Here is a 26,668-nt window from a genome sequence, read left to right on the forward strand (position 1 = left end):
CGTGTTGCATTAAAAATTTCGTGTGTAATGTAGATCCGAATAAAATAGTCGTAGATGGTTGTTCAATTTTGTAAATCTCGATTTTAATAACATACATTCACGCGGACGATGTTGCGGGCAACAGCTAGTTAATTAAATAAATAATTACGGGTTCCACTTCGGGAGACTCGACAGAAGTAACAAAGTAAACAGCTGAAGCAGTCACACAGTTTCATAAAAGGAAAAGGAGGAGAATAATATTATTATAACTACCCTCTCTTACGAAGCGGGCTTCTCTTCCTCTGTCTTACGAATTTCCGATGAGGTCCAACACCTCTTATTTAACATAAAAAAATCCTGAGGCGTGATGGACTTAAAGTAGATAAAGATTTGAACTAAAAACCTCTGTATGTGAGCTAATTAGAAAAGTGACATAAAAAGAATAAGGACGAAAAGCCCATAGGCGGCTCAAACTGCTGTTGAAATAAAAAAAAAAACATTTTTAACCCATTTATTCCCACATTTTGTTTCAAATATTCATCAGATCACAGTTGTTTCAGATGAAAAAATTCTAAAAGAATATTGAGCTTTTTCCGGTCCAAATCGGTACAAGTATATTATGTGTCGTCACAAGTCGTCATTAGAGCCTAAACTGGGCAGTAGTCTAGTAACAAACTAAATATCAAAATCCTTATAAAAATGTTCGCTTGAAGAAGTTATAAACACGAACACTTCGACTATAGATTAATGTAATTTGCTTGTAAATAAGTTCTAAATTACACTTTAAAACTAAGCATTATTAGGCTTCTTTTGAAAGTGTCTAAACACACTAGGCCGAAGTTACGCGGCGGAAATTCCGCATGATTACGCCCGCAATGTCAAACGCATACAATATACGGACGGAATAGTGTGTCATCGGTAATTTAAAATATATTTCGGGCGTAATCATGCGGAATTTCCGCCGCGTAACTTCGGCCTGGTGTGTTTAGACACTTAGGGTCCCCGCAGACTTACAATTTCAAGTTGGCTGACTATCGTACAAACCACACTACTTGTGACGTCACAGTAGGTATGAAAAAAGTGACACGCTCGTGTTCATACAAATTGGAGCGACATGGCGCTTCTATCTTGATCTATTTCTGTGGTTTGTACGATAGTCGGCCAACTTGAAATTGTATATCTGCGGGGACCCTTAGGCTTTTTGGCTTTAGTTGGATTGGCTGAAAGTCTAAAAATCTGGAATATTTGGCGATGTAACAATTTTATTTAATCTGCCCAACGGTCGCATGACATAAATATTTTACAAAAATATATCACGGCACGGCGCGCGGCGCTGCAATTTCCAACACTTCACAGCAACGTTCCATAATCAGATTTGCTCCTGCCTTCATTTTCAACTGATTGTGTTGTGCCTTTATAACTGCTGTGTTAATTTCTGTTATTTGTTCTCGTGTAAATGAAGAATTGAGATTTATTTTAAATGTTAATGTTTTCGATTGGAGTAAATCTTTGTTTACCTTTGCAAAATGTTGAATTGCAGCGTGTACGACCAAAGCCACATTGTTACGTTGTAGAAACGAAGCGGTGACGATCCGACGCGTGACGTTTCATATATTATTCTTAAAATAGTTTTTTGTTCTGCCACAAGCAACGCAATCGTGACGAAATTTGGATAAGTCGTGTTGCGTTATCCTGTCTTTCGCGCGTCCCCGCAACGCAGTATAATATGTTGCATACAACGCGTCATTTCGTTTCCACGACGCAATACATCAAACCAATGTGGCCTCGCTCTACTACGAAGTAATACTTATCTTACCGGATACCTTTTCAAAACTTTGTAATCAATACAACATTATTTTTTTTTTGTTTCAGAAGTAACAAGAAGAATTATAAAGTTCCCGAAGTTTTTAAGAGGAGGTGAGTTTCAGGTGTAAAGGCTTCCAGACTTCATTTGTTTTATTTTAACGAATAAAATATTCCAAAGTTTCATAAAGCGATAGATTTCAGACGCCCGCTCTATCACGATTAACTTTTTATCGAAACTCAATTCTGTTGAGGGAAGACTAGCATAAATTTAAATAAGAAAGCAAGCTGGGGCGATTTCACCAAAGAAATGAAACGCGTTCAGAGCACCCTTAACCGGTTCTAAGCTTATAAACGCGATTATAACATTGAATTGTATTTCGCCAACATAAACTGAACGCGTTCACACCTAAACCGAGTTTTATCTTCTGCGCCCAAGGTCAGGAATTTAACGTTATAAAACCCGTTCAAGCCCTGTCATGGCGGAACGAAAAACATAGACAAAAGAAATGTCAAGATGACAGTTTTGATACATGCGTTTGGTTATTAATTATGTATTGTTTATTGCTATTTTGTTGTTAAATTAACGTGAAAAGGCTTCAAAATGATGAAAACGTGTAAAATAATCGCGTGTCGTCACGTAAACTTAGATTTAATAATCGGGATCAAAAGAAGTTTGTGAAATCCATTTGAAACAGAACGAGATTTACGTCACCGCGTGAACGCGTTCAATGAGAACCAAATTTTATACGAGTAAAACGAAGTTTTGAGTGTCCCTGGTGAAATCCCACCTAAATGATTTGAATTTCAAAATAATACCAAAATCTCCACAGTAACAGTATCTGGCTACTTGAGAATTTCTCAGCGAAGAATTCTGGTTCTACGAAATAGCTTCAACTTTTACGGTGAGGGAAATTTTTAATCGTCAATAAAGAGTTGTATGGCGTGGGAACTGTAGGCTGACATAATATTCATTTTTTTTAACTATTGGATTACATAATATTCCATAACTTATTATATTTTTTTAATACTTTTATCAATGTTTAAATGATAAATAGTTTAAGTAAGCAATCGATTTTTTTTCGAAAAAAAAAACGAATAAATAGTTTTACTTATAGAATACGAGCTTTTGCCCGCGGCTTCGCTCGCGTTAAGAAGTATTATTATATACAAACTTTCATCCCCTATTTGAACCCCTTGGGGTTACAATTTATCAAAATCCTTTCTTAACGGATGCCTACGTTATAACATCTACCTGAATGCCAAATTTCAGCCCGATCCGTCCAGCGGTTTGGGCTGTGCGTTGATAGATCACTATGTCAATCAGTCTTTGAGTTTTATATATATAGATTAAACTATTAATCGCAAAATCTTAAACATTGCAATGACGAAAAATAACGACAAGTTTAAATTCTAGATGCAGTAAGTTTATTTCTTCTTGTTTGTCCCGAGCTAACTCAGCCAAAATTCTCAATCTACATTCGTTATAAATTTGCATAGGGATCGCGTACATTTGTAGACAGAATATTTCCTCTAAGTTTCTCTGGAGAGCCATTTGAAGAACCGACTGAAAAGGCAACTTACTTCCAAATGTTCAAACTTCAACTTCAAGAAACATAACATCTTATTGTCGATAGTGTTTGTTTTTGATTTAGATAGGAAAATTTATTTATTTATTTTTAATCTACAATAAAAGAACTTTATCGTTTAAGTATACGATGAAAGAAGAAATATTATATCTGAATTGATGCTTCCAAAATGAATTACAAAAGTTATTGGAGGTATGAAAAATATATTTTGTAAGGACGTAGGTATTTTCAATTTTTCCCCGCAAGGGAACCGATACATAAAACCATCTTTATTCAATTCGACCCTACCTTGTAAGTCGTGACACATATTTTACAGGCGGCTTTTATCAAAGGTATTGTTGGTGAAGCGTCGCCAGGCAGTTGATACGGCGTTCCCGCGTAATTGAGTCAAAGGGGGATTCCTCCCCCCTAAGGGTACCTCCCCCCGGAGTACCCCTCAAGGGGGACATGGGATATGTCACTCACTTCTTACCGTATCCTTATGAATACACGAGTTCTTTAACATTCAATCAGCTGTAGGAATTTTCTGAGCTTTTATTATGGTTCAATTTATTGCCCGCGGCGTTGCGCCGTAATTTGTTTTTTTTTTTTAATATAAAATTAGGGGGCAAACGAGCAAACGGGTCACCTGATGGAAAGTATCCCACACATCACCGTCGCCCATGGAGATTCGCAACTGCGTTGCCGGCCGTTAGATTAGACCGTTTAATTAATCCTACTTTTTTTAAAATTGGTACAGTAGTTTAAGCGTGAAGAGGCAACATGGCATGGCAGTTTTAAAAGTGTTATTTTCTAACAAAGTCACCTTAAGGTGCTGAAAGTGTACTTTAGTTGTAACTTATTTGAAAATAAAACATTTTTTTATTAAATTCAACTTCCTTGGGAGGAATTTTCGTTATAGAGAGAAATATTGTGTTTATTACATAGAAGAACTGTCCTTATAGAAGTACTAGACGTTCCGCGAGGCTTCGCCCGCGTAAATTAGATATTTCACAGAAGAAATAGTCCACAAAAAAAAGCCTATGATCCTTCACGTGGTCTACTTCTTATCTGATCCAAATAACAGAAAAAATCCTCTAGTAGTTCGTGTGATAAGCCCTTTCAAATAATTTCCCCCGTTTTTTTTCACATTTTCCTCTATTTCTTCGCTTTTATTAGTCTTAACGTGATAAAATATAGCCTATAGCCTTCCTTGATAAACGTACTATCTAACACTGAAATAATTTTTCAAATCGGACCAGTAGTTCCTGAGATTAGCGCGTTCAAACAAACAAACTCTTCCGCTTTAAAATATTATAAAATAAAAAATATTAATTAGTATATATGAAAGTATGTAATAATAGTACTCACAGCAATAAAAAATCCTCCAAGTGCGAGATGGAGTCACCCATGAAGAATCCTCCCGCAGCAGCAATAAGGTTTATTTTTATGAAATTAAAAGATTTTAAATATATTTTATATTTTGTATTTCAGTTGATATAATGAAAGTTAAATTAAGGTTTACCATAATAATTATTATGACGTATAAAAAACTACTTGCTAGATCTCGTTCAAACCAATTTTCGTTATTAGTGTTTATAGTAATGTACATCATAATATATTTTTTTAAACTTATCATGCTCCTACTTTAGGAATTAGAAGGGGGCACAAATTTTACCACTTTGAAGAGTCTCTCTCGCAAACTATTCAGGTTAGAAAAAAATGATAATATTAGAAACCTCAATAAGTATGATTTTTGAAGACCTATCCATAGACATCCCAGACGCACGTTAGATGATTTTTTTTTTATGAAAGGGCAAACGAGCAAACGGGTCACCTGATGGAAAGCAACTTCCGTCGCCCATGGACACTCGCAGCATCAGAAGAGCTACAGGTGCGTTGCCGGCCTTTTAAGAGGGAATAGGGTAATAGGGGAGGGTAAGGATTGGAACGGAAGGGAATAGGGGAGGATAGGGGAATTGGGCCTCCGGTAAACTCACTCACTCGGCGAAACACAGCGCAAGCGCTGTTTCACGCTGGTTATCTGTGAGAACGTGGTATTTCTCCGGTCGAGCCGGCCCATTCGTGCCGAAGCATAGCCATGCTTCGGGGAGATGGGAGAGCCCTCCCACGTATAATTTTAGTTTTAGTTGAACGTATAGGGACCCCTAAAATTTTTTATATTTTTTCCAATTTTGCATCAAAATCTTAATGCGGTTCTCAAACAATATCTACTTACCAAGTTTCAATAGTATATCTTTTATAGTTTCGGAGAAAAGTGGCTGTGATAATATACGGACGGACAGACGGATAGACAGACAGACATGACGAATCTATAAGGGTTCCTTTTTTGCTATTTGGCTTCGGAACCCAAAAAAGTAAATGTGCCATCTAGTGTTCTAAGCAATTACTTAAATTAATGAAATCTACACTTTGCTGATCTTTGAAATGTATTCTGTGGTATGCCTTTCTCTTCCCTAGAGATATAGAAACTCCGAAACTAAACTAAGTTTGGCACTGCCACCAGAAAACGTATCCATATTTTAGTGGAAAATCGAACCAAATAAAATAATACAAAGCGACAGACAATGTTGAAACTTTACTTGACAGATAAAGTATAGATAATCTGTCAAAGAACTTGTGGATAGTCTATCCGGCACTTTATCAGGAAGTGGTGAAACAGTCCCTAAGCTATTTAAAATTGAAAAACATGTTCTGAATAAATTAGATTTTTCGTAGAAAGGTTTTCCAGTAGTTTGTAATTACGAGTCCAAATTAACACGTAAAAAAGATAAATTTCTCAGAGAAAGTCGACGTAAATAAGCATAGCAAAACGTTAACGTAGACGTTCTAATTACCAAGTGTCGTTATGTCGTTCTTTATAAGTGATCTTTACGGACGTATTCCACGTACGTTTCGACCCTCTTACTAGTTATGTAATGTGTATGTTCATTTTGCTGATGCATTTAAGTTATTATCTTTTAAATATTGTAACATTATTATTTGTTTGGATTTGCACCAAGAGTCTGTATTAAGGGGGTGACTAACCCTAAAGTGTGGATTTTATAATTCATTTTTATACTTGAAAATAAGCCTTGAATTGTTTCAATTTGATCGGGTTTGGCATAAAGCGCCGCTATCAAAGCTTCCATCATACGGGCTGCCCGAGAAATTATGTAAGTGGGGCACTAGTTTCTTAGCAGACAGAAGCATAAAGGTCGTAGTTGACGGCGAATGCTCGGAAACTCAGTCTGTTAATGCTGGTGTCCCTCAGGGCTGTGTGCTATCGCCTACTCTATTCATACTGCATATCAATGACATGTTACAAACCAAAGGCATTCATTGCTATGCGGATGATAGTACAGGTGATGCTGTATATACCGGCTCCCCTAATATTTCTCGGCAAAATGTCACTGAGAGTCGAAACGAACTTGTGTCTAAGGTGGAAAATTCATTGGAGAAGGTCTCTGAATGGGGTAGACGTAACTTAGTCCAATTCAACTCCACCAAGACAAAAGTCTGCGCGTTCACCACTAAAAAGTCATCAATGGTCGTTTATCCTCGTTTCGAGGGCACATCTTTAACCATCTCCCCTAGCATTGAGATACTTGGCGTCAACATATCGAGTGAAGTCCAGTTCCGATAAGTATCATCTTGAGTGTAAGGCCAAATTAGACTCGAAGAAGCTTGGTGTTCTTAACAGAGCGAGACAGTACTTCAGTCCGGACCAACGCCTACAACTCTACAAGGCGCAGGTTCGGCCTCATATGGAATATTGTTCTCATCTCTGGGCAGGGGCGCCAAAATACCAACTGCTCCCTCTGGATCATATCCAACGAAGGGCTGCTCAAATTGTTGACTGCCATAGTGTTTCAAACAGCTTGGACCCCCTGGAATTACGCCGAGATGTAGCTTCACTCTGCATCCTCTATCGGTTGTATCACGGGGAGTGCTCTGAGGAATTGTTCGGAATCATACCACCTGCAACTTTTCGCTATCGTCCCACGCGAAAAACATACCATCCTCATCACCTTGATGAGTGGCAGTCTTCCACAGTGCGTTTTTCGCGTAACTTTCTGCCGCGAACTCTCTGGAATGAACTGTCACCAGCCGTGACCGTGCCGTTCGTCTGTAAGCGGTCTAAGAGGGCGACTAACCCCAAAAATCAAACATCGTTCTCTCTTCACAATCACACCCGTCTTTCATAATTCATATGCCAGGTGAAAAAGAACGACGAGGATTCATCGCCGAATTAGTTTTTTCTCAATAACTCGATAAATATACAACATTTTAAAAATCCGCTAGGTCGATCTCTCAATGATAAAATTTTATACAATGTGTTAAAATATTAACTTAGTTCAATGCACAGTTTTTTTTTTAATGAAATAAGGGGGCAAACGAGCAAACGGGTCACCTGATAGAAAGCAACTTCCGTCGCCCATGGACACTCGCAGCATCAGAAGAGCTGCGGGTGCGTTGCCGGCCTTTTAAGAGGGAATAGGGTAATAGGGGAGGGTAGGGAAGAAAATAGGGTAGGGGATTGTGCCACCGGTAAACTCACTCACTCGGCGAAACACAGCGCAAGGGCTGTTTCACGCCGGTTTTCTGTGAGAACGTGGTACTTCTCCGGTCGAGCCGGCCCATTCGTGCCGAAGCATGGCTCTCCCGCGTTATATGGTGAAGGAGTGCATCGAGCTAATATTGTTTTGAAATTATTCTTTTCTCATACATTTTTTTAACATTACACACACTACACATAGAAAAAAATGACAGATTTTTGAGTGAAAAGCCTATACATACGAATTATACTCTTTTATTTATGGTTGAAGTCTGTTGACAAGTGGTTGACAACAAGGTAACAAATTGAAAATGGGTTAGGTCACAGTATAGCAATATTAGTCCCATGGTCCCTACAGTAACGAAACGCCTTTGACGTCGCACGATGCCGCCACCGATGACAGGTACCGAGCAGATATGCCAGGGTTGCCACGAAATGGGAAATAAAATAAAAATAAAATATTGTGCTTGTAATGCAAATGTTATCATTTAATCTGTTTAATCAGCGTGTTATATTTACATATTTATTTATTTTAAAAACTTAATGCACATATAGGTACAAAGGTGGACTTAATGCCGTATGGCATTATCTACCAGTCAACCTTTGGGCGATACAAGGAAAAAGTTGTATTGGTGCCAGTCGAGTTGAAACAGGAAAAGACAGAAAAAAATAATAAATATATATTATACTTACTTATAAAATATATATTGTACAATATTATACTATACTTATAATATACATATTATCACACATAAAATTATATATAAATAAAACCAATAACCATACGTAATATATTATTATATAATAACTATATTATAAAAATATATAGTTGATCAATGATGAATGATGATGCTAAAAATATTATAAATATTAATTCATGCCATAAATTATGAAAACTAAGAGTCTGCCAACTGTTTCAAGTGAAACTCACGTACCTTGCGCTTAAAAGTATCCCTGGTTTTTGACATCCTAATTTCCGGAGGAAGAGCGTTCCAGAGGAGAATAGCCTGGATATTAAAAGAAGAGTGGACGGAACTTGACTTGTAAGAAGGGCAACTTAAAAGCTGATTTGAAGTGGATCGGGGTTTTTATCGTGCCTGCTTCAACGGTATTGAAAGTGAGGGGCGAGATATTCGGGAGTATGGGGATGATGCAGCAGTGAATATAGCACACACAGTGCCTGCACAGACGTACTGACGTACTGGTAACCAGTGTAGCTTGGAGCGATACGAAGAAACATGGTCGTATTTTCGAAGATTGAATATGAATGGGAGGCAATTATTAAACAATCGGTCGAGTTTATCGAGTTTGTCGGCATTAAAATCTAAACAGCACAGGTCACCATAGTTAATTATAGGAAAGATAAGGGACTGGACCAGCAAGGTCTTGACCGGAGTGGAAAGGAAATTTTTGAGCCGGTAGATGAATCGTACATATTATATCGCACTGCCAGATATTTACGTGAAACTTTATTTTTAGATGATTTTAGTTCTCTATTTAAAAAATTAATTAACACAATAGAATAACAATAGATTTCCAAGGATCCGCGAATCACAATCGAAGGATTAAAATAATGAAGACGCATTCGAAATTTCGAATATATAAAATATCCAATAATTACTCACACGTCAGGTGTAACAGAAGCACTTCAAAACTTTTATTACGTGCGCGGTAAGTGCGCGGTATGTTACACTTGATATGTGTACCTGGGTAGGTAGGTACTATTAATAATAGCTCCCACACCGGTTTCGGTGACGGTGGCCGGTTTCATTGAAACCAGGCCAGCTACGCAGGAGTAATTTTTATTGTGCCCAAGTGTGTGCGCAGTACACAAGAGCACTCTCTATTCCTTTACTCTCATAACCCAGTGGGACGGAAGACCGACACGACCGGCGAGAGATCAGGCGCTGGACCGACTTTTTACATGCCCATCCGACGCATGGATCATCTTACTTGTCAGACAATCAGGTGATCAGCCTGTAATGTCCTAACCAAACTTGGAAATAACATGTTTCCAACGCGGGAATCGAACCCACGACCTCCGAGTCAAGAGCCGCGCTCTATACCTCTAGACCACGGAGGCGTATATACCACTACTACCGCGCTCTATATCACTAGACTACGGAGGTAGGCACTAATTAGTATGTAACAGGGTATTTGACAGATTTTTAATTTATTCTATATTGTTTCTCTCCTTGTTACACTTCTTACAACGTAAACAATAAAACAGAGATGCAAATACATGCCGCCAAGGCCAACACAATATTAGTGTATACTGTGAGCCGATATTTATGAAAATTTAAATCCTTTTTGTTTTTTAATCAGATTTACATCCGTACACTGAACATTTATTATAATATCCCATTATTTATAAGATAAGTTATCGTTTTACAACACAAAGTTCGTAGACAACGCGCCAACGTCACCCCTGTGGCCGCAGGTACACAAACTCCGCGAGTTTGTGTACGCGGGCCCGCGCCGCCCGCTTCCCCGCGGGTACCCCTCCGTTGCTCTGCGCAAGTACATTCGTTTCACTACTGTAGGGATATGTCATATTGCTATACTGTGGTAAGGTATAGTTTTTTTTATCTTAGATAATCTTAGATACTATATTTAGACAATGCTTACACGGCCAGTCTGAGATCAGCTGAGTCCCAGAGACAAGAGTTGAAAATCTATATATTAATACGTGAGCCAAAAACTTTGTATCCCTTTTGACGAAAAATGGGGAAACGTAGTACGTACGTTACAACGTAACTTTATGTAAAATCTAAACAAATAGCTAGTCGCGAAAACTTTTAATTGGCATTTGTATTGTTACTTTTGAATCTTACCTTTGTACTAGCTGTAAGTTTTCCGTTAAAATAAAATAAAATAAAACATTACACACACTACAACACACGCACACATAGAAAAATTTTGAGTAACAAGCCTATACATACGAATTATACTCTTTTATTTATGGTTGAAGTCTGTTGACAACAAGGCAAGGTGACAAATTGAAAATGGGTTAGGTACCTATAGTTTTTTTTATTGAATCTTAGATACTATAGACAATGCTTACACGGCCAGTCTGAGATCAGATGAGTCCCAGAGACAAGAGTTGAAAAATTTATAATAAAGTCAATATTTTTTAGTCCTAATGTCGTTGAAACTAAGGTCGAATTTCGACCATTGGGCGATCTCTAGTATAAATAAAATATTATGATAGTAATTTTGTATTTAATGGGAATACTAGCGGGATGTAATAGGGGCAATCATAGAGCTTTTAAGGATTATGTTAAATACGTCTGGAAAATTGAATATTAGGATATATACTTTGTATTTAATGGGAATACCCACTAGCGGGAAGTAATAGGAGATAGGCAATCATAGAGCTAAGTGGATTACATCGACGCCGCGCGATAACTCTATCAAACTTCATATTTCATTTAAGGCTTCATTACGCATCATAATTAGTATACTAAGGCCCTGTTTCACCACTTACGGATAAGTGTTCGATAGGCTAGCCACTACTTATCTGACAGATGGAGTATGGAGTATCTGTCAGATAAGTAGTGGTCTGATAGCCTATCCGGCACTTATCCAGAAGTGGTGAAACTGGCTCTTAGTATACTATAATTATTAAGATATGAAGTTTGATAGAGTTATCGCGCGGCGTCGATGTAATCCACTTAGCTCTATGATTGCCTATCTCCTATTACTTCCCGCTGGTAGATATTCCCATTAAATACAAAGTTTAGATTCTAATATTCTAATTTCCAGACGTATTTCAGATAAAAAATTCCTAAAAATCCACAATGTGAAGTATGCAAGCTAGCCTAACCAAATTTTCAGTGCCGAATATTTTTTATGACTGTAGGCCACGTCCCATGTACGAAATCTACAATAACCGGACCCTATGGACGCCGCCGCCGCCCTAGGACGCTGCCGCCCCTAGGCCGCGGCCTATACAGCCTATTTATAAAACCGGGGCATACCGTTAAAAACCGGGAGGAACTGGACAGCGCAAAAATTACACAATATTGAGACATTAATGAGAAGTGACAGCACTTGACATTAAAATTGTAAAAAAAATCATAATGTACAATTATTTTGTATCACGGCGTCCCGTATCGTTTCAGAGTGAACTGACCCTAAAGCGATTCTTTATTCGCGGCACGTCGCGACCATAAAGTTTTATGTCGTAATATATTATACGTATGGGGTCACTGATGCCTACAAATTTTAGAATTGACCGTTCTTTTACTATGTGGCGTAGTACTCGGTATCGTAAAGAACTATCTTGTGGAAGTGAAAATTAATTTAGCGGCGTTGGTTCAACTTTTTCGGTATAAAAAAATGTTAAATTCGCTACAGGGCATATTATATACCTGACTGAAAGTCTAGCAATTTCATGCTCGTCTTACGGCCGTTCCCAATATTTGATCTATCTCTGGTTTTGCCCTACTAGAGATAGGAATAACTCACATTAGACTTACGGCCGTTCCCAATATTTGATCTATCTCTGGTTTTGCCCTACTAGAGATAGGAATAGCTCACATTAGACATTAGAGACATATATTTTATGTCAATTGTGAGCTATTCCTTTCTCTAGTAGGGCAAAACCAGAGATAGATCAAATATTGGGAACGGCCGTAAAGAGACATATATTTTATGTCAATCTTGAGCTATTCCTATCTCTAGTAGGGCAAAACCAGAGATAGATCAAATATTGGGAACGGCCGTAAAGCAATAAAGTTCAGTTTTTTTTACTTACTTATTTAGAAATGCATCGCATCAACGCGTCACATTGCAATGTTTATTGACCCTCTGGCTTGTGCCTTGATATTTTTTAACCAACTTCCAAAAAGGAGGAGGTTTAAATTTTTTGCATCGACGTCCTTATTCCGTTCCGACGACGCAACACATCAGAACAATATCGTCTTGCCCTTAGCCAGCCTAGTAAAAAAAGCGTTTATAAAACAATTTTCGATCCAACTAACTTTTAACTTTCGTGAAGTGGTTTATATTCATACATCATTTGCCGGCAATTTGTCTTCAACTTTTAAAGGCCAACTTCAGTCATTTTTCACTAAACTAATGAAACTCCTCACTAACCGGTAACCGTTTTATCAAAGTTTGCTAGTAACTTATCTATTTAATGTTATGCAAAAGTATTATTCTCTTCCTATTGGTAAACTATAACCGTTTTAATCCAACAAAATATAAAAGACGAGAGTGGAAGAACCAGATAAGTACCATTTTATAACATTCACTAATTTTTTTCCTTATAATTTATAGTAACCTCGTAACTTACATATTTGTAGCTAACATAATATCCGGCTATACATGATAATTTTTTTTTTTTATTTCAAATTAGTTTCCCGGCCCTAAGGCCTCCATTTATGCAAAAACGGCAATTTTTTTACTGTTATTTACCTGCTTCTTCCACTCATGTCTCCATACAGTTTGAAACCAGTCCGAATCCTAGCAAATATCAAACTGGTTTATTCAAGCATCAAAAGCTAAATATCTGATTTTAAAAGTTTTGAATTACTTATCACAAATCGTAATGGTTTTCCGTTATTTTTGTTTATACAAATGAAATTTAGTAGTTTTATTGTACCGAAAGGGCATCGAAATTACATCGAGACTATTAATACCTATGATTTACCAGAATCGACCCACAGATTGCGCTAAGCCATGGAATATGTGACGAATTCCGCTACTTGTAACTCACAATTGCGATTTGCGAATTATGGATTAACATACTATAATATTTTTACTATGTTCTTTTATTAATTATTATCCTATCTGCATACCTAGTTGTACTTTCAGAGAAGTTGATATTTTGTTGTTGTTATATCAAACCCAGCAGACAGATAAAAACTAACACTAAATGCCATGTATGGGAGGGGAAGGTGCTAATTTTGTAGTCACTCGAGCGTCATGGAGACCTAGTAGGTTTTTTACATTAGGTAAAACTGATAAAAAAAAATAAGAGAAGAAAATATATTCAGAAAATTGCTTATTTCGGTCAGTTATTATTATATTTTAGACAACAAGGACTAGGTAAATTATTTATTACTAGCTGTCACCCGCGACATAGTCCGCGTTAGTATAGTAGATCACGTCCCAAGTATTATTTATTGTACAAAAATATTAAATGTACAGCATTGACTTTCCTACGATTTTATTATACAGGTTGTAACAAAAATAAGTGATAATACTTTAGGGTGTGTACGTATTCCTTGTAGAGAGTTCACTGTGAAAGTAGCAGCGCTGAAAGACCAAAAATTTTTTTCACTTTTGTATGGGGAAACTCGTGACGCTCGGACCCTTGCCCATACAAAAGTGAAAAAAAAATTTCATCTTTCAAAGCTGCTACTTTCACAGTGAACTCTCTACAAGGAACACGTACACACCCTAAAGTATTATCACTTGTTTTTGTTACACCCTGTATATATAGATGTTCCGCGCGGCTTCGCTTGCGTAATTTAGGAATTTCACGCAACCGTACATTTTTTCGCAAAAAATAGCCTATGTCCCTTCACGTGGTCTATTCTTCATGTTTGCCAAATAACACTTAAGATAATAAGCAATTTCATATAATTTCCTCCGTTTTTTCAACATTTTCCTCTATTTCTTCGCTCCTATTAGTCGTAGAATAATAAAATATAGTTTATGGCCTTTCTCGATAAATAGGCTATCTAACACTGAAATAATTTTTCAAATCGGACCAGTAGTTCCTGAGATTAGCGCGTTCAAATAAGCCCTTTCAAATAATTTCCCCCCGTTTTTTCCACACTTTCCTCTATTTCTTCGCTTTTATTAGTCTAAGCGTCATAAAATATAGCCTATAGCCTTCCTCAACAAATGGGCTATCTAACACTGAAGATTATTTTTAAATCGGACCAGTAGTTCCTGAGATTAGCGCGTTCAAATAAGCCCTTTCATTTTTTTTTTTTTATGAAATAAGGGGACAAACGAGCAAACGGGTTACCTGATGGAAAGCAACATCCGTCGCCCATGGACACTCGCAGCATCAGAAGAGCTGCAAGTGCGTTGCCGGCCTTTTAAGAGGGAAATGGGGTAATAGGGGAGGGAAGGGAAGGGAACAGGGGAAGGTAGGGAGGGGAAGGGAATAGGTTAGGGGATTGGGCCTCCGGTAAACTCACTCGGCAAAACACAGCACAAGCGCTGTTTCACGCCGGTTTTCTGTGAGAACGTGGTATTTCTCCGGTCGAGCCGGTCCATTTGTGCCGAAGCATGGCTCTCCCACGTTTAAAGTTTTCATATAATTTCTCCCGTTTTTTTCCACATTTTCCACTATTTCTTCGCTCCTATTAGTCTTAGCGTGATAAAATATAACTTATAGTCTTCCTCGATCAATGGGCTATCTAACACTGAAAGAATTTTTCAAATCGGAGTAGTTCCTGAGATTAGCGCGTTCAAATAAGCCCTTTCAAATAATTTCCCCCCGTTTTTTCCACATTTTCCTCTATTTCTTCGCTTCTATTAGTCTTAGCGTGATAAAATATAGCCTATAGCCTTCCTCGATAAATGGGCTATCTAACACTGAAAGAATTTTTCAAATCGGACCAGTAGTTCCTGAGATTAGCGCGTTCAAACAAACTAACAAACTCTGCAGAATTATAATATTAGTATAGATGGTGCAAAATAAAATATCTGCGAAGCTTAGTTAGGAAAATATGAAGCTTTATTTTTTTATATTTTAAAATGTTCCTACAGGCTTACCTAACCTTTGAATCGTCAGTGATTTATATGAAAGCTTCTTCGAGGCATACTTAACATCCCCTATCTTAATCTGAGAAATCCGATGACATATTTTCAATATTAAAAAAAATTTTTTTAACCCACCACGTGAGAAATCTGTTTTCTATACCATGATGACTAGATACATGTCGGAGCCTATACAAGCTTAATCTGACACACTCGAGCAAGTCCCGAAATCCCCTCTTCCCCTTCTAGTAGGCCTGCTATCTGACTATGAAAAAATTTCTTTTGTGGTACTTACAGAATATTATGACAAAAATTGTTGTAGAACAATTGATATTAATACTAGGTTCAACCAAACAACCTAGTGACAGCCACTATAGTTTGGTTGGGAACAATCGGCTTTAACTAGTTCTAACCAGCTAAAACTAGACATAGGAGCAATTCGGGTTTTAGCCTTAACATAATATAGGTAGACAAGTAAAGGTGAGACCGCACTATGCGACACGGCAACGACGTGACACTCATGTTCCAGAACTGACATTTTCAAACGTGGATCTGACGTTTCACAAACGTCAGTTCTTGGTACGCCTAAGAACTGATGTTTGTAAAACGCTTTACGGCCATTCCCAATATTTGATCTATCTCTGGTTTAGCCCTACTAGAGATAGGAATAACTCACATTAGACATTAGAGACATATATTTTATGTCAATTGTGATCTATTCCTATCTCTAGTAAGGCAAAACCAGAGATAGATCAAATATTGGGAACGGCCGTTAGTGCGATCTAGCCTTTACATCATAATACAATCTAAATTCTAATATATAAAATTCTCGTGTCACAGCTTTCGTTGCCATACTCCTCCGAAACGGGTTGACCGATTCTCATGAAATTTTGTGAGCATATTGAGTAGGTCTGAGAATCGGCCAACATCTATTTTTCATACCAAAAATTATTTATATGGCAAAACAACGTTTGCCGGGACAGCTAGTATAATATAGTAGTATCAATCCGTATTTTACGTTCGACTGAATGTCGTATATGAACGCTCAAATGCCCCGTGAAATAGCCGACATCCTTATGTCATAATATTGTGGGGGCTCCTGACGACCTATTGAAACTTTTGTAGTGTAAGAAAATTTATGTTACTTCATCGACTTTCTTCACTACCAATATTGTATCTATTATTTTGTAAGATTTACTAGAGGTTATTATTTATGATTAAATAGCATTCTAATTATTTATAGCAATAGTCACGTCGTTAATGGGGTTTTAATATAATCCATACTAATATTATAATTAATGTGAAAGTGTGTCTGTTTGTCTGTTACCTCTTTACGCATAAACCGCTCAACCAATTATGCTGAAATTTCATGTGGAGATACTTTGAGTCCCGGGAAAGGTCATAGAATAGTTTTTATCACGGAATAACCAATATTATAGTGTTCCATAGCTTTTTTTTTATTGTTTATTAGGGTAAAAAAACAATATCACAATATAAAATACGTTTACACACAGTCTTACTCTATACATATAAGTAATTGTGATATCCACATCATTTACCACATATATAAAATGTAAAATGTATTTAAGTTTAATAATAAGTAGTTGAGATTTTAACCTTGATTGATTAGCAGGCGGCACCCTAGCCCTACGACATTAGGTCTTGGGATCAGTGACAAGTACCACTAGGGTGCCGTATGCGAGATCAATCTAGTTTACAAACAGTACCTATTTAGTATCATGTAGTTAATTAAAATTACTTTAAGTAATAACGTATAAGGCTGCTTTTGATTTTTACATGCTTATTACAAGATCAAAGCCAGACAACTAAACAAATTCTAGTATCAAATAAAACGAAAAGATTTACAGGATCTAACAGTTTAAAGTAATACCTAATTACTAGGAGTTAACAATCAAAGCTATGCGTTTGTCTGTGTTATGTGTACCTTCGTTTGCCATTTATGAGTGTGTGGCACCCTAGCCCTGCGACACGAGGTCATGGGATCAGTAACTAAGGCTATTAAGATAACATGTGTTATTTTTATATAAATTTTAAAAAATATACAATATGTAGGCACAAATTAATAACACGTGTAAGTGCACAATACCTGCGGTAAGACATGTGAGAGTTTGTTTGAGTTTATATGTGTGCTAATTGTGTTTATCATCGTATTTTGAGTGTGTGGCACCCTAGCCCTACGACATATTATTGAGATCTTGGGATCGGTGACGATGACCACTAGGGTGCCGTATCCTGTTGTCTATACTACGATCTTTTTGTAAAAATATAGATAAATATTTACTCCCAAAAATTGTAAAACTTGGAAGGAAACAAGATTACTAATTAAACAACTTTATGAAAAATAAGCCGATTACCTCATTAATCCCTTAGGCCTACTACTGTACTAATGAGCAACGAAGATAGAAAATTCTTTACATTTATTAAAATAATAGAAAACTTATTTTATTAAATTCCAACACTATAAGCTGGAATTGACTAATAATTGTACACTAAATAAAGTAATAATTTGAGTTATTCTATAGCAAAAAGTAACTATTATTTCTACAGATTATAAAAGTCCATCATATTAATCTAACGTTAAAAATAAATTCATGCATTTGTTAGTAAGATTATACAACAAATTAATGTATGTCTTGTGTAAGTATGTAACATATTACGTTAATAATGTAACAAAACAAAGGCAGATCCCAAATAATAAACTAATTAATTATAACTGCAGCGCGCAGCGTAACAACAGCAGCGTAAAACACCTAGATTAAGCTCGAATTTTTTAGTTCAAAATCCTGAAAAATAGTAACCCAAAAGTCCTTTTTAATTACCGTTGAAATCCAGGTGAAATACCTTTTCAGTACTACGGCGTTATTAGCCTGGAAATAATTGGGCACCAAATGAAGCTCTAAGTAATGTGATCTGAAACACATCGTACTGGATTTATATTGGACAATTTTTGCCGGTAAAAACTACTGTTTTGTAGGCAAAATTAACTGTCCTAGGCCTAGTTGTGCTGGACTAGTGTTATTAAATATGCATTTTTGTCTTAAGTAAGAGGACATAAGAAAATATAACAATAAGATATTGAAGCCCGTACTAAGTAATATGATCAGAAACACATCGTGCGTGTTATATATGGGACGATTTTTGCCGGCAAGTTTTGTAGGCGATTATCTTGCTCAGATGCGCCAAGCCCAACAGCTGTTGCTTGTGCTAAGCTACTAAAGCCGAACTAAGTATGATTTTGTAATACGTCAGATTCACGTTTATAAAACGTCAGTTCTATAGAAGTGAAGTGACGCCCCGTGTCTTGTTGCTCTAGTGCACCTTGCTTTATTATCTTATATCTTTAAACAAGCAGTTCTTGTATAATGTATATATATATATATATATATATATATATATATATATATATATATATATATATATATATATATATATATACATTAATAGAGATATAGGGGGTTTCGGGGGTTAATAAATCGATCTAGCTAGGAATCATTTTTAGAAAATGTCATTTTATTCGTGCTTTATCGAATACCGAGCGAAGCTCGGTCAAATAGCTAGTTATTACATTATACGGCAAATATAATATTATATCATATTATTTCGATACATTCAACTTTACAAAATTACTTGACACTCGACCCTTTATTTTCAACTCTACTTGTACTAACTCATAGTTGTTTTTTAGGGTTCCGTAGTTATGCTCCTAATTTTCCCTGTCGTCCAAATTTCAGATATTATAGTCCTAACCATAATAGAATTTTCGTGAGACCACCGTCAAAATTCTATTAAGGTTGTTTTCCGTCATAAAACTATCCTTTGTCCTTTCCCGGGACTTAAAGTATCTCAAAAAATGTAATAACACGGCTTACTATGACACGGATCACGGTATCTCTATCGTTGTGATAAAAATTATTATTATTATTAACTGTAATTCGCCCGCTACTACGTTGCGCCTATAATCGCTTAACGAATAAGAATCGCACATTTTTACACAACAAATACTTTCGAATTCCCGCAAAAAATAGCCTATGTCCCTTCACTTGACCTACATCTGTGCCAAATAACTTAAAAATTCTTTCAGTAACTTAAAAATTCATTAGTCTTAGAGTGATTATTTATAGCCCATTTATTGAGGAAGGCTATAGCCCTCATTAATAAATGGGCTATCTAAAACTCAAATCGGACCAATAGTTTCTGAGATTAGCGCGTTCAAACAAACAAACAAACTCTTCCGCTTTATAATATTAGTATAGATCCTTTCCCGTCTCCCAAGTATCGTATAGAAATTTGGTATGGAGATACTTCCATACCAAATTTCATCTAAAGTATCTAAACCGTTTGAGCGTAAAGAAATAACAGAAAGACAGACACTGTTTCGCATGTTTAATAATATATCAGTTAGAATAATTATTAGAAATATTATAAAACTAACTATAACGGTTTTGACGGTAAAAATATAATAGTTATGTTAAAAGTTTAAGCGAACGCTATCAATGTAAAAGACAGGAACGATAAAGTCCTAAGCCACATGGCGGGTAGATTCGACACAGAACGATATCTCTTTAACACCCTAGAAACTCCACCCAGCTTGAGTGACCCCTCTCCACCAAGCCAATGTCACAACATCTAAAGGCAAAGGGTGGAGCAGCAATGTCGGATCTACTGGCCGCTACACCGACTAATATATATATATATATATATATATATATATATATATATATATATATATATATATATACTCCCGGTTTACCTAGTTCCAATATAATAACGAAGTGTAAAAAAATATGAGATATAAAGCACAATATTTAAAATTAAAATACCTTAAACCATAAACATTTTAATAAAACGTAATACTTTGGCTGTAATTAATTTACAAACTTACTTCCGAAAAAACTCTATTTCATCGAAATATAAGTATTAACTAGGATAATTGTACATTTTATTTGAATAAATTGTTAGTAAATCTATATTAAAAATTCTTTAACCGAACAATTTTGTTTCTTAATATTTATTTCCAAAGATATTAAAAAAAAACAGCAAAAATAAAGAAGATCCGCCCGAGAACCTATAGTTTTATGCTAAACTAAAATAAATCTTATTGCGATACGTATACGCTTGGTCTTTGGTTGTGTGCAAGGTTATCGTTTTTGATTGAGATTAATCCCCGCCTTAATTTTATTGCAATATCATCTTTATATTTAATGATCCTCTCCTCAAATCCTCAAACAAAATGAAAATGTTAAATAAAAACTAATTTCACTGTCACAATCATTGTCAATTGTCATCATAATTTATGATTGTCATTTATATTTAATAAGTACCTATTGTAGGTCTTGCGATTATACCTATGCAATGCTAAAGTAAAAATAATTTATATCCAATCCTTTTCAAAATATTTTAGTAGCGATCTATGAAGAGCCAAAGCTAATAAAAACAAACATATTTTTCACACTCTTGTTCATTACTCATCTGATACTCCAAATCTAGTGAAAACTTGTTATTACAAAGTGAAGATCCCTTAAATTTATTATTTCTTTTTCATCTACAGCGAGAATGGTGAACAGAAGCGAAGGCCGTATGGTGGCGTGCGTCCTGCTGGCTGTGACGGCGGTAGTCGCCGCAGCCTCTTACGATAGGGAGAGGCTGGAGATTGCCAAGCAGATCCTCGAGGAAGTGCCGCTTACTGATGGGTAAGTCACCAATCAATGTTGAGAGTCAGTCAGAATCATCACAGCCTTTTAGGACAGGGAGGGGCTGGATATTGCCAAGCAGATCCTCGAGGAAGTGCGGCTTACTGACGGGTAAGTCACCAATCAATGTTGAGAGTCAGTCAGAATCATCACAGCCTTTTAGGACAGGGAGTGGCTGGAGATTGCCAAGCAGATCCTCGAGGAAGTGCGCTTACTGACGGGTAAGTCACCAATCAATGTTGAGAGTCAGTCAGAGTCATCACAGCCTTAAAAGGCCCAGCCTTTTAGGACAGGGAGGGGCTGGAGTTTGCCAAGCAAATCCTCGAGGAACTGCCGCTTACTGATGGGTAAGTCACCAATCAATGTTGAGAGTCAGTCAGAATCATACAGCCTTTTAGGACAGGGAGTGGCTGGAGATTGCCAAGCAGATCCTCGAGAAAATGCTGCTTACTGACGGGTAAGTCACCAATCAATGTTGAGAGTCAGTCAGAATCATCACACCTGTGGCGAATTTTGAAGCATACTACCGCTGGACCTCTACAACCGCTGGAAAACACTATAATAGGCTTTTTTAGGGCTGACTTTTCAATCGTCAGATAACTTTTACCTTAAGAATAAATATGACACTTTGACATTTTTTTCATGTAAATTCTGTCAAAACGCCATTCCACTGGTACAATTTATCTGACGATTGAAAAATCGGCCCTTAATTGGAAGGCCACATGCTTTATACCGGATAGTCCTAAGATTCCTAACCTTTAGACGACGAGTAAACTTTTTACATTCCATTATTTTATCATATTTTAATATGGAGTTGAACGACTAAGAAGAAAGTAAAGTTTTGACTCGTCGTGTGGTGTGGAATTTTCCAGAAAATATTTATTTACGCGTCATATTATAAGTTTATGTTCTGAGAAATTGAGGATAGCAAAAGCCCGCGTAAATAAAATTACGAGTGAGAGATAATATTCCAGAATTGTTTTGACATACATCAAACAAAATGGAATAAATTTGTACTTCTAATAATTTTATTTCGTTCGAACTTATATTATAAGTAAGTATTATATTTTATTACTTACAGAAAAAATATATATTGTCTACTTTACCCTGCCTATTTAAAACAGCTATGCAAATCTTAGTCGGTACAGCTCGACAAGGCTTTAAATGAACGTGGGTGACATTGACCGAGCGCTGCTGGTAAAGGAGAACTGTCAAACACAATACGAGTATTATATGTCAAAAATGAGCGTTTAGTTCCTTTTCTCGCCACGTTCATATAAAGCATTGTCGAACTGTACCAGAAGTATTTGTGAAGTATATTGTACAAATCCAATGATATTCTACATAATTATTATACAGATCTGTTACGTTCATACTATTTTCCGGCTTAAGTCTCTTCCGAACAATTTTCTATATGATATTGATACTTATATTTTCTTAGCTCCTGTACCGGTATTGCGTTGAAACTTGAACCTATAACCCCAGCTAGAGTTAGCTAGGCTGTAGATAGACTGCGTTCAATCTGCATTTTGTGTCTAAAAAACCGCACCAAAGCGACACTACGCTGCAACGGAGCGGATGTATTCTTTGTATGAAATAGTGTGAGGTAAGAAGCACTACGCGACACAAAACTTCATCTATGGATAATGGAACGTCAAGTGTCGCGTCGCGCCGCTGCAGCGTGTCGTTCAATGCAGACCTTTAAAATATTAAAATAAAATTTTCAAATTTCAAAGTAACAGAAGATCTACAAGTAATTGAAGATAAAATTTTCATAAAATTAACCATAGCATTAGGAACCTGTAAGTACTGCAACACTCAAACCAGTCAAGCAGCACTAACAACAATTCTTTTATTTGAGAATTTGGAAAATATAATCGTTGTGTTTTACAATTTTAATTATCCCTTTAAAAAGTATAATAAAACTTACGCAACTGATTAATTAAATTAAAAATAAGACCAAGTTCCTATTAATGGACCTATTTAAATAACCCTCTAAATGAAATACGAAATTCATTGCCAGCTACAAGAGGTATCAGTTATCATACAGTCCGTCTGTCCAAAGCCTTATACACCGTAGATCGTATCCGAATAATACTACGGAAGAGTAACCGAGTCAAAAAAGTGGTTGCACGAAATACAAGCATACTTTGGTTGTCCTACAGTTTTCCTTACCAGAGCTACGTTCTTATGACGGTAAAAAGATTTCCGATCTTTGCCGAGCGACGACAACGGCCAAAAAAATATGAGCGGCACTCAAAGACTGCCGCGTGACAGCTATAATTGCATAGCATTTTTATCAACTTAAGCAATTTAAATTAGATTAATAATTAGCAAACGTCTAGTCGCACGCACACAAACACCGTGCCGAAGTCTGCCAAACTCAAACAACACCGCAGTTTTCAGTTTACTTTGATTAATTTATATTCAAACGAGTCACCTGATGGAAAGCAACTTCCGTCGCCCATGGACACTCGCAGCATCAGAAGAGCTGCAGGTGCATTGCCGGCTTTTTAAGAGGGAAAAGGGTAATAGGGGAGGGTAGGGATTGGAAGCGAAGGGAATAGGGGAGGGTAGGGGATTGGGCCTCCGGTAAACTCACTCACTCGGCGAAACACAGCGTAAGCGCTGTTCACGCCGGTTTTCTGTGAGAACGTGGTATTTCTTCGGTCGGCATGGCTTTCCCATATATTATAATGTATACTAATATTATAAATGCGAAAGTATCTCTGTCTGTCTGTCTGTCTGTCTCGCTTTCACGAGAAAATTACCGAACCGATTGTAATGAAATTTTGTATACAGATAGTCTAAAGCCTGAGAAAGGACATAGGTTATATTTTTACTGGAAAAAAGGGTTGTAAGGGGGTGAAAATGTGTAAATTTGTTCAAATTAAGTTAGTTCCAAAAATTCATAATAGATGGCGCCGTGCGTCTCCTACATCGCGGTGACGCTTACCCAGACTTCTTTCTATAAGAGGTGGTATCATTTTATATGCGAGATTCGATTTTTTTTCGATTGTTATTCCTTTTTTACGTTATTAAATAACTCAGTACTTTATCTATGCAGTGACATAACCTTAAAAGTTAAACCTATCAATGATATAAATAGTTTATGGGTAAAGTTGTGTAATTATGGGCTTAAATAAGCTTTAAATTTGGCATAAAATATAAAGTTTAATTTAAAAAAATGAAATATTATGTATACACAGCACAGCTGTTTTGATTTAAGGGGTACCAGGGTTTTTTTATAAAAGCTTTTGACACCAATTTTGTTGACATCACGCGCTATAAACTGAAGTCCACGCGGACGAAGTCGCGGGCAACAGCTAGTTGAGTATATTTGAGCGGTTCAACGTATTTGGCTACGAATAATAAAATCTATATGAGGTTATCGTTATACGCTGTATTGTATTTCGATGGTTGCACCTATAACCCCAGGTGTCCGGACTATGAGCCAATCATCAGGCGTCGTAAATGGCTCGTTAACGACCTCGTATTTTACCTAACAGTTATGATCCTGTTAGCCACATCCGTTGTATAGTATGTTATAATGCCTAAATCATAAGATAGGTTTATATATTTTATGAAATCAAGTTGAGTCCCGTAATAATATGGCTAGTTCGGGTAGTATGAGACAATTATTCGAAATAGAAAAATATTGAAAAAAGATCATAAAAAAATAAAACCAAAAGAGAAAAAAGAAGCCCTGACAAAGTTAGGGGGATGGAAAAAAGTTCTTAAGCTTAGCAAGTACAATTTAGTAAACACATCTATTTGGAAATTGTTTAAAACTTTATTATAATTAATCGATCAGTTATGTTGAGCACGAAGTTTTTTTTTTCGGCTTGATTCCGCCTGCAATGTATTTTAAATTACCGATGACACACCATGCCGAAATTACATCGCGTTATATTGTATGCGTTTGACATTGTCGACGTAATCATACGGAATTTCCGCCGCGGAACTTTCATGGCATATAAGGACGCTGTTAAGCATTCGTGTACTAAACCACACAAAAATTACGTATTGAGTTATGAATGCAGTTATGTTCTTTAGATGATTTAGAACAAGACTGCATTCAAAATTTAACGACAAAAAAAATTGTGGGTTAGGACACTAATGCTTAACAGCGACCAATTATGTGTTTAGTAATTTCAATACTCATAATTTTATGAGTACAACCAGACAAACTTTTTTCAAACGTATAGATTAGAGAAGTAACAATTAAGTATCAATACTATTTTTGAGTGTTGTTAAAAAAACTTTTTTTTTCATAGGCACAACGACCTTCCGTGGAACATAAGGAAGTTCCTCCGGAACCAGATCAACGAGTTCGAGCTTGACACAGACCTGACGATGGTGGAGCCCTGGTCCATCTCCAAGTACTCTCACACTGACCTGCCGAGGCTGAGGGAGGGAATGGTCGGAGCTCAGGTGAGTTCACAAAAAAGTGCCCCCTACATACGGACAGACAGACATGACGAATATGGAATACATAAGGGTTCAATTTTTTTCTATTTGACTACGGAACACTAAAATAAGTTTTATTGTCGTAACTGTAACAAGTAGTCAAATTTAAAGGTTTTAGAGGTAATAGATGGCTTGAAAGTAAAAAGTAATAAATCTACGAATAATAAAAACTATTATTATTCGTAATAATAAATGGTAAAAAACGCATTTCAATTCAAAGTAACACTCTATTTCAATTATTCATTTTAAATCTCAATGTAAGAAATGGCTAAAATGCTATCAAAATAAAATGTATATAAAAATCCTGTTACATTTTTGTTATTTCGTTGAACTCATACGTTAATTCATGTTTTTTTTTAATATCTATACATATTATCTATACATCTATACATACATACATATAAATAAAATTGGAGTGTCTGTTTGTAATATTGAAAGAACCGTTTTTTATTACATGCATATCAATGAATCTATATACGATACATACACCAAAACAACATTTTTTACAATTTTTGTCTGTATGTCTGTCTGTTTGTTCCGGCTAATCTCTGAAACGACTGGAGCTATTTTGCCGGGACTTTTTTTGGTAGATAGCTGATGTAGTAAGGTGTAACATAGGCTACTTTTTAACCGACTTCCAAAAAGGAGGAGGTTATATTTTACTTTTTTCATATTTGTTAGTGGACTACCCATCTCTGGTATTATACTATGTTGACGCGGACGAAGTCGCGGGCAACAGCTAGTTGAATAATAAATATATAATAAAAAAGAGAAAAAAATTCCCCAAGCGATACCAATGTATGGCGGAAATATTCTCCTTTTCTAGATCTACAAAAATCTCGCCATAGAATATT

The 26,668-nt window shown here is 36.3% G+C and overlaps 1 protein-coding gene across 2 annotated transcripts in view; it reads left to right on the plus strand.

Moving 5' to 3' along the window:
* Positions 1-1,854: 1,854 nt before the first annotated feature.
* Positions 1,855-26,668, plus strand: part of LOC121738957 (dipeptidase 1-like) — a 69,350-nt gene continuing 44,536 nt past the window's right edge. The window contains exons 1-3 of one of the 2 annotated variants that reach the window (XM_042131245.1): positions 1,855-1,896; positions 21,203-21,344; positions 25,622-25,778. In XM_042131245.1, the coding sequence (XP_041987179.1) occupies positions 21,208-21,344; positions 25,622-25,778 (294 nt within the window). In that variant the 5' untranslated portion in view covers positions 1,855-1,896; positions 21,203-21,207. Of the gene's footprint in view, positions 1,897-21,202; positions 21,345-21,422; positions 21,456-25,621; positions 25,779-26,668 lie in introns of those variants that run through there. The other variant, XM_042131246.1, reaches the window with a different exon arrangement.

Source organism: Aricia agestis, chromosome Z, assembly GCF_905147365.1.
Source record: "Aricia agestis chromosome Z, ilAriAges1.1, whole genome shotgun sequence".
Taxonomy (NCBI): Eukaryota; Metazoa; Arthropoda; class Insecta; order Lepidoptera; family Lycaenidae; genus Aricia; species Aricia agestis.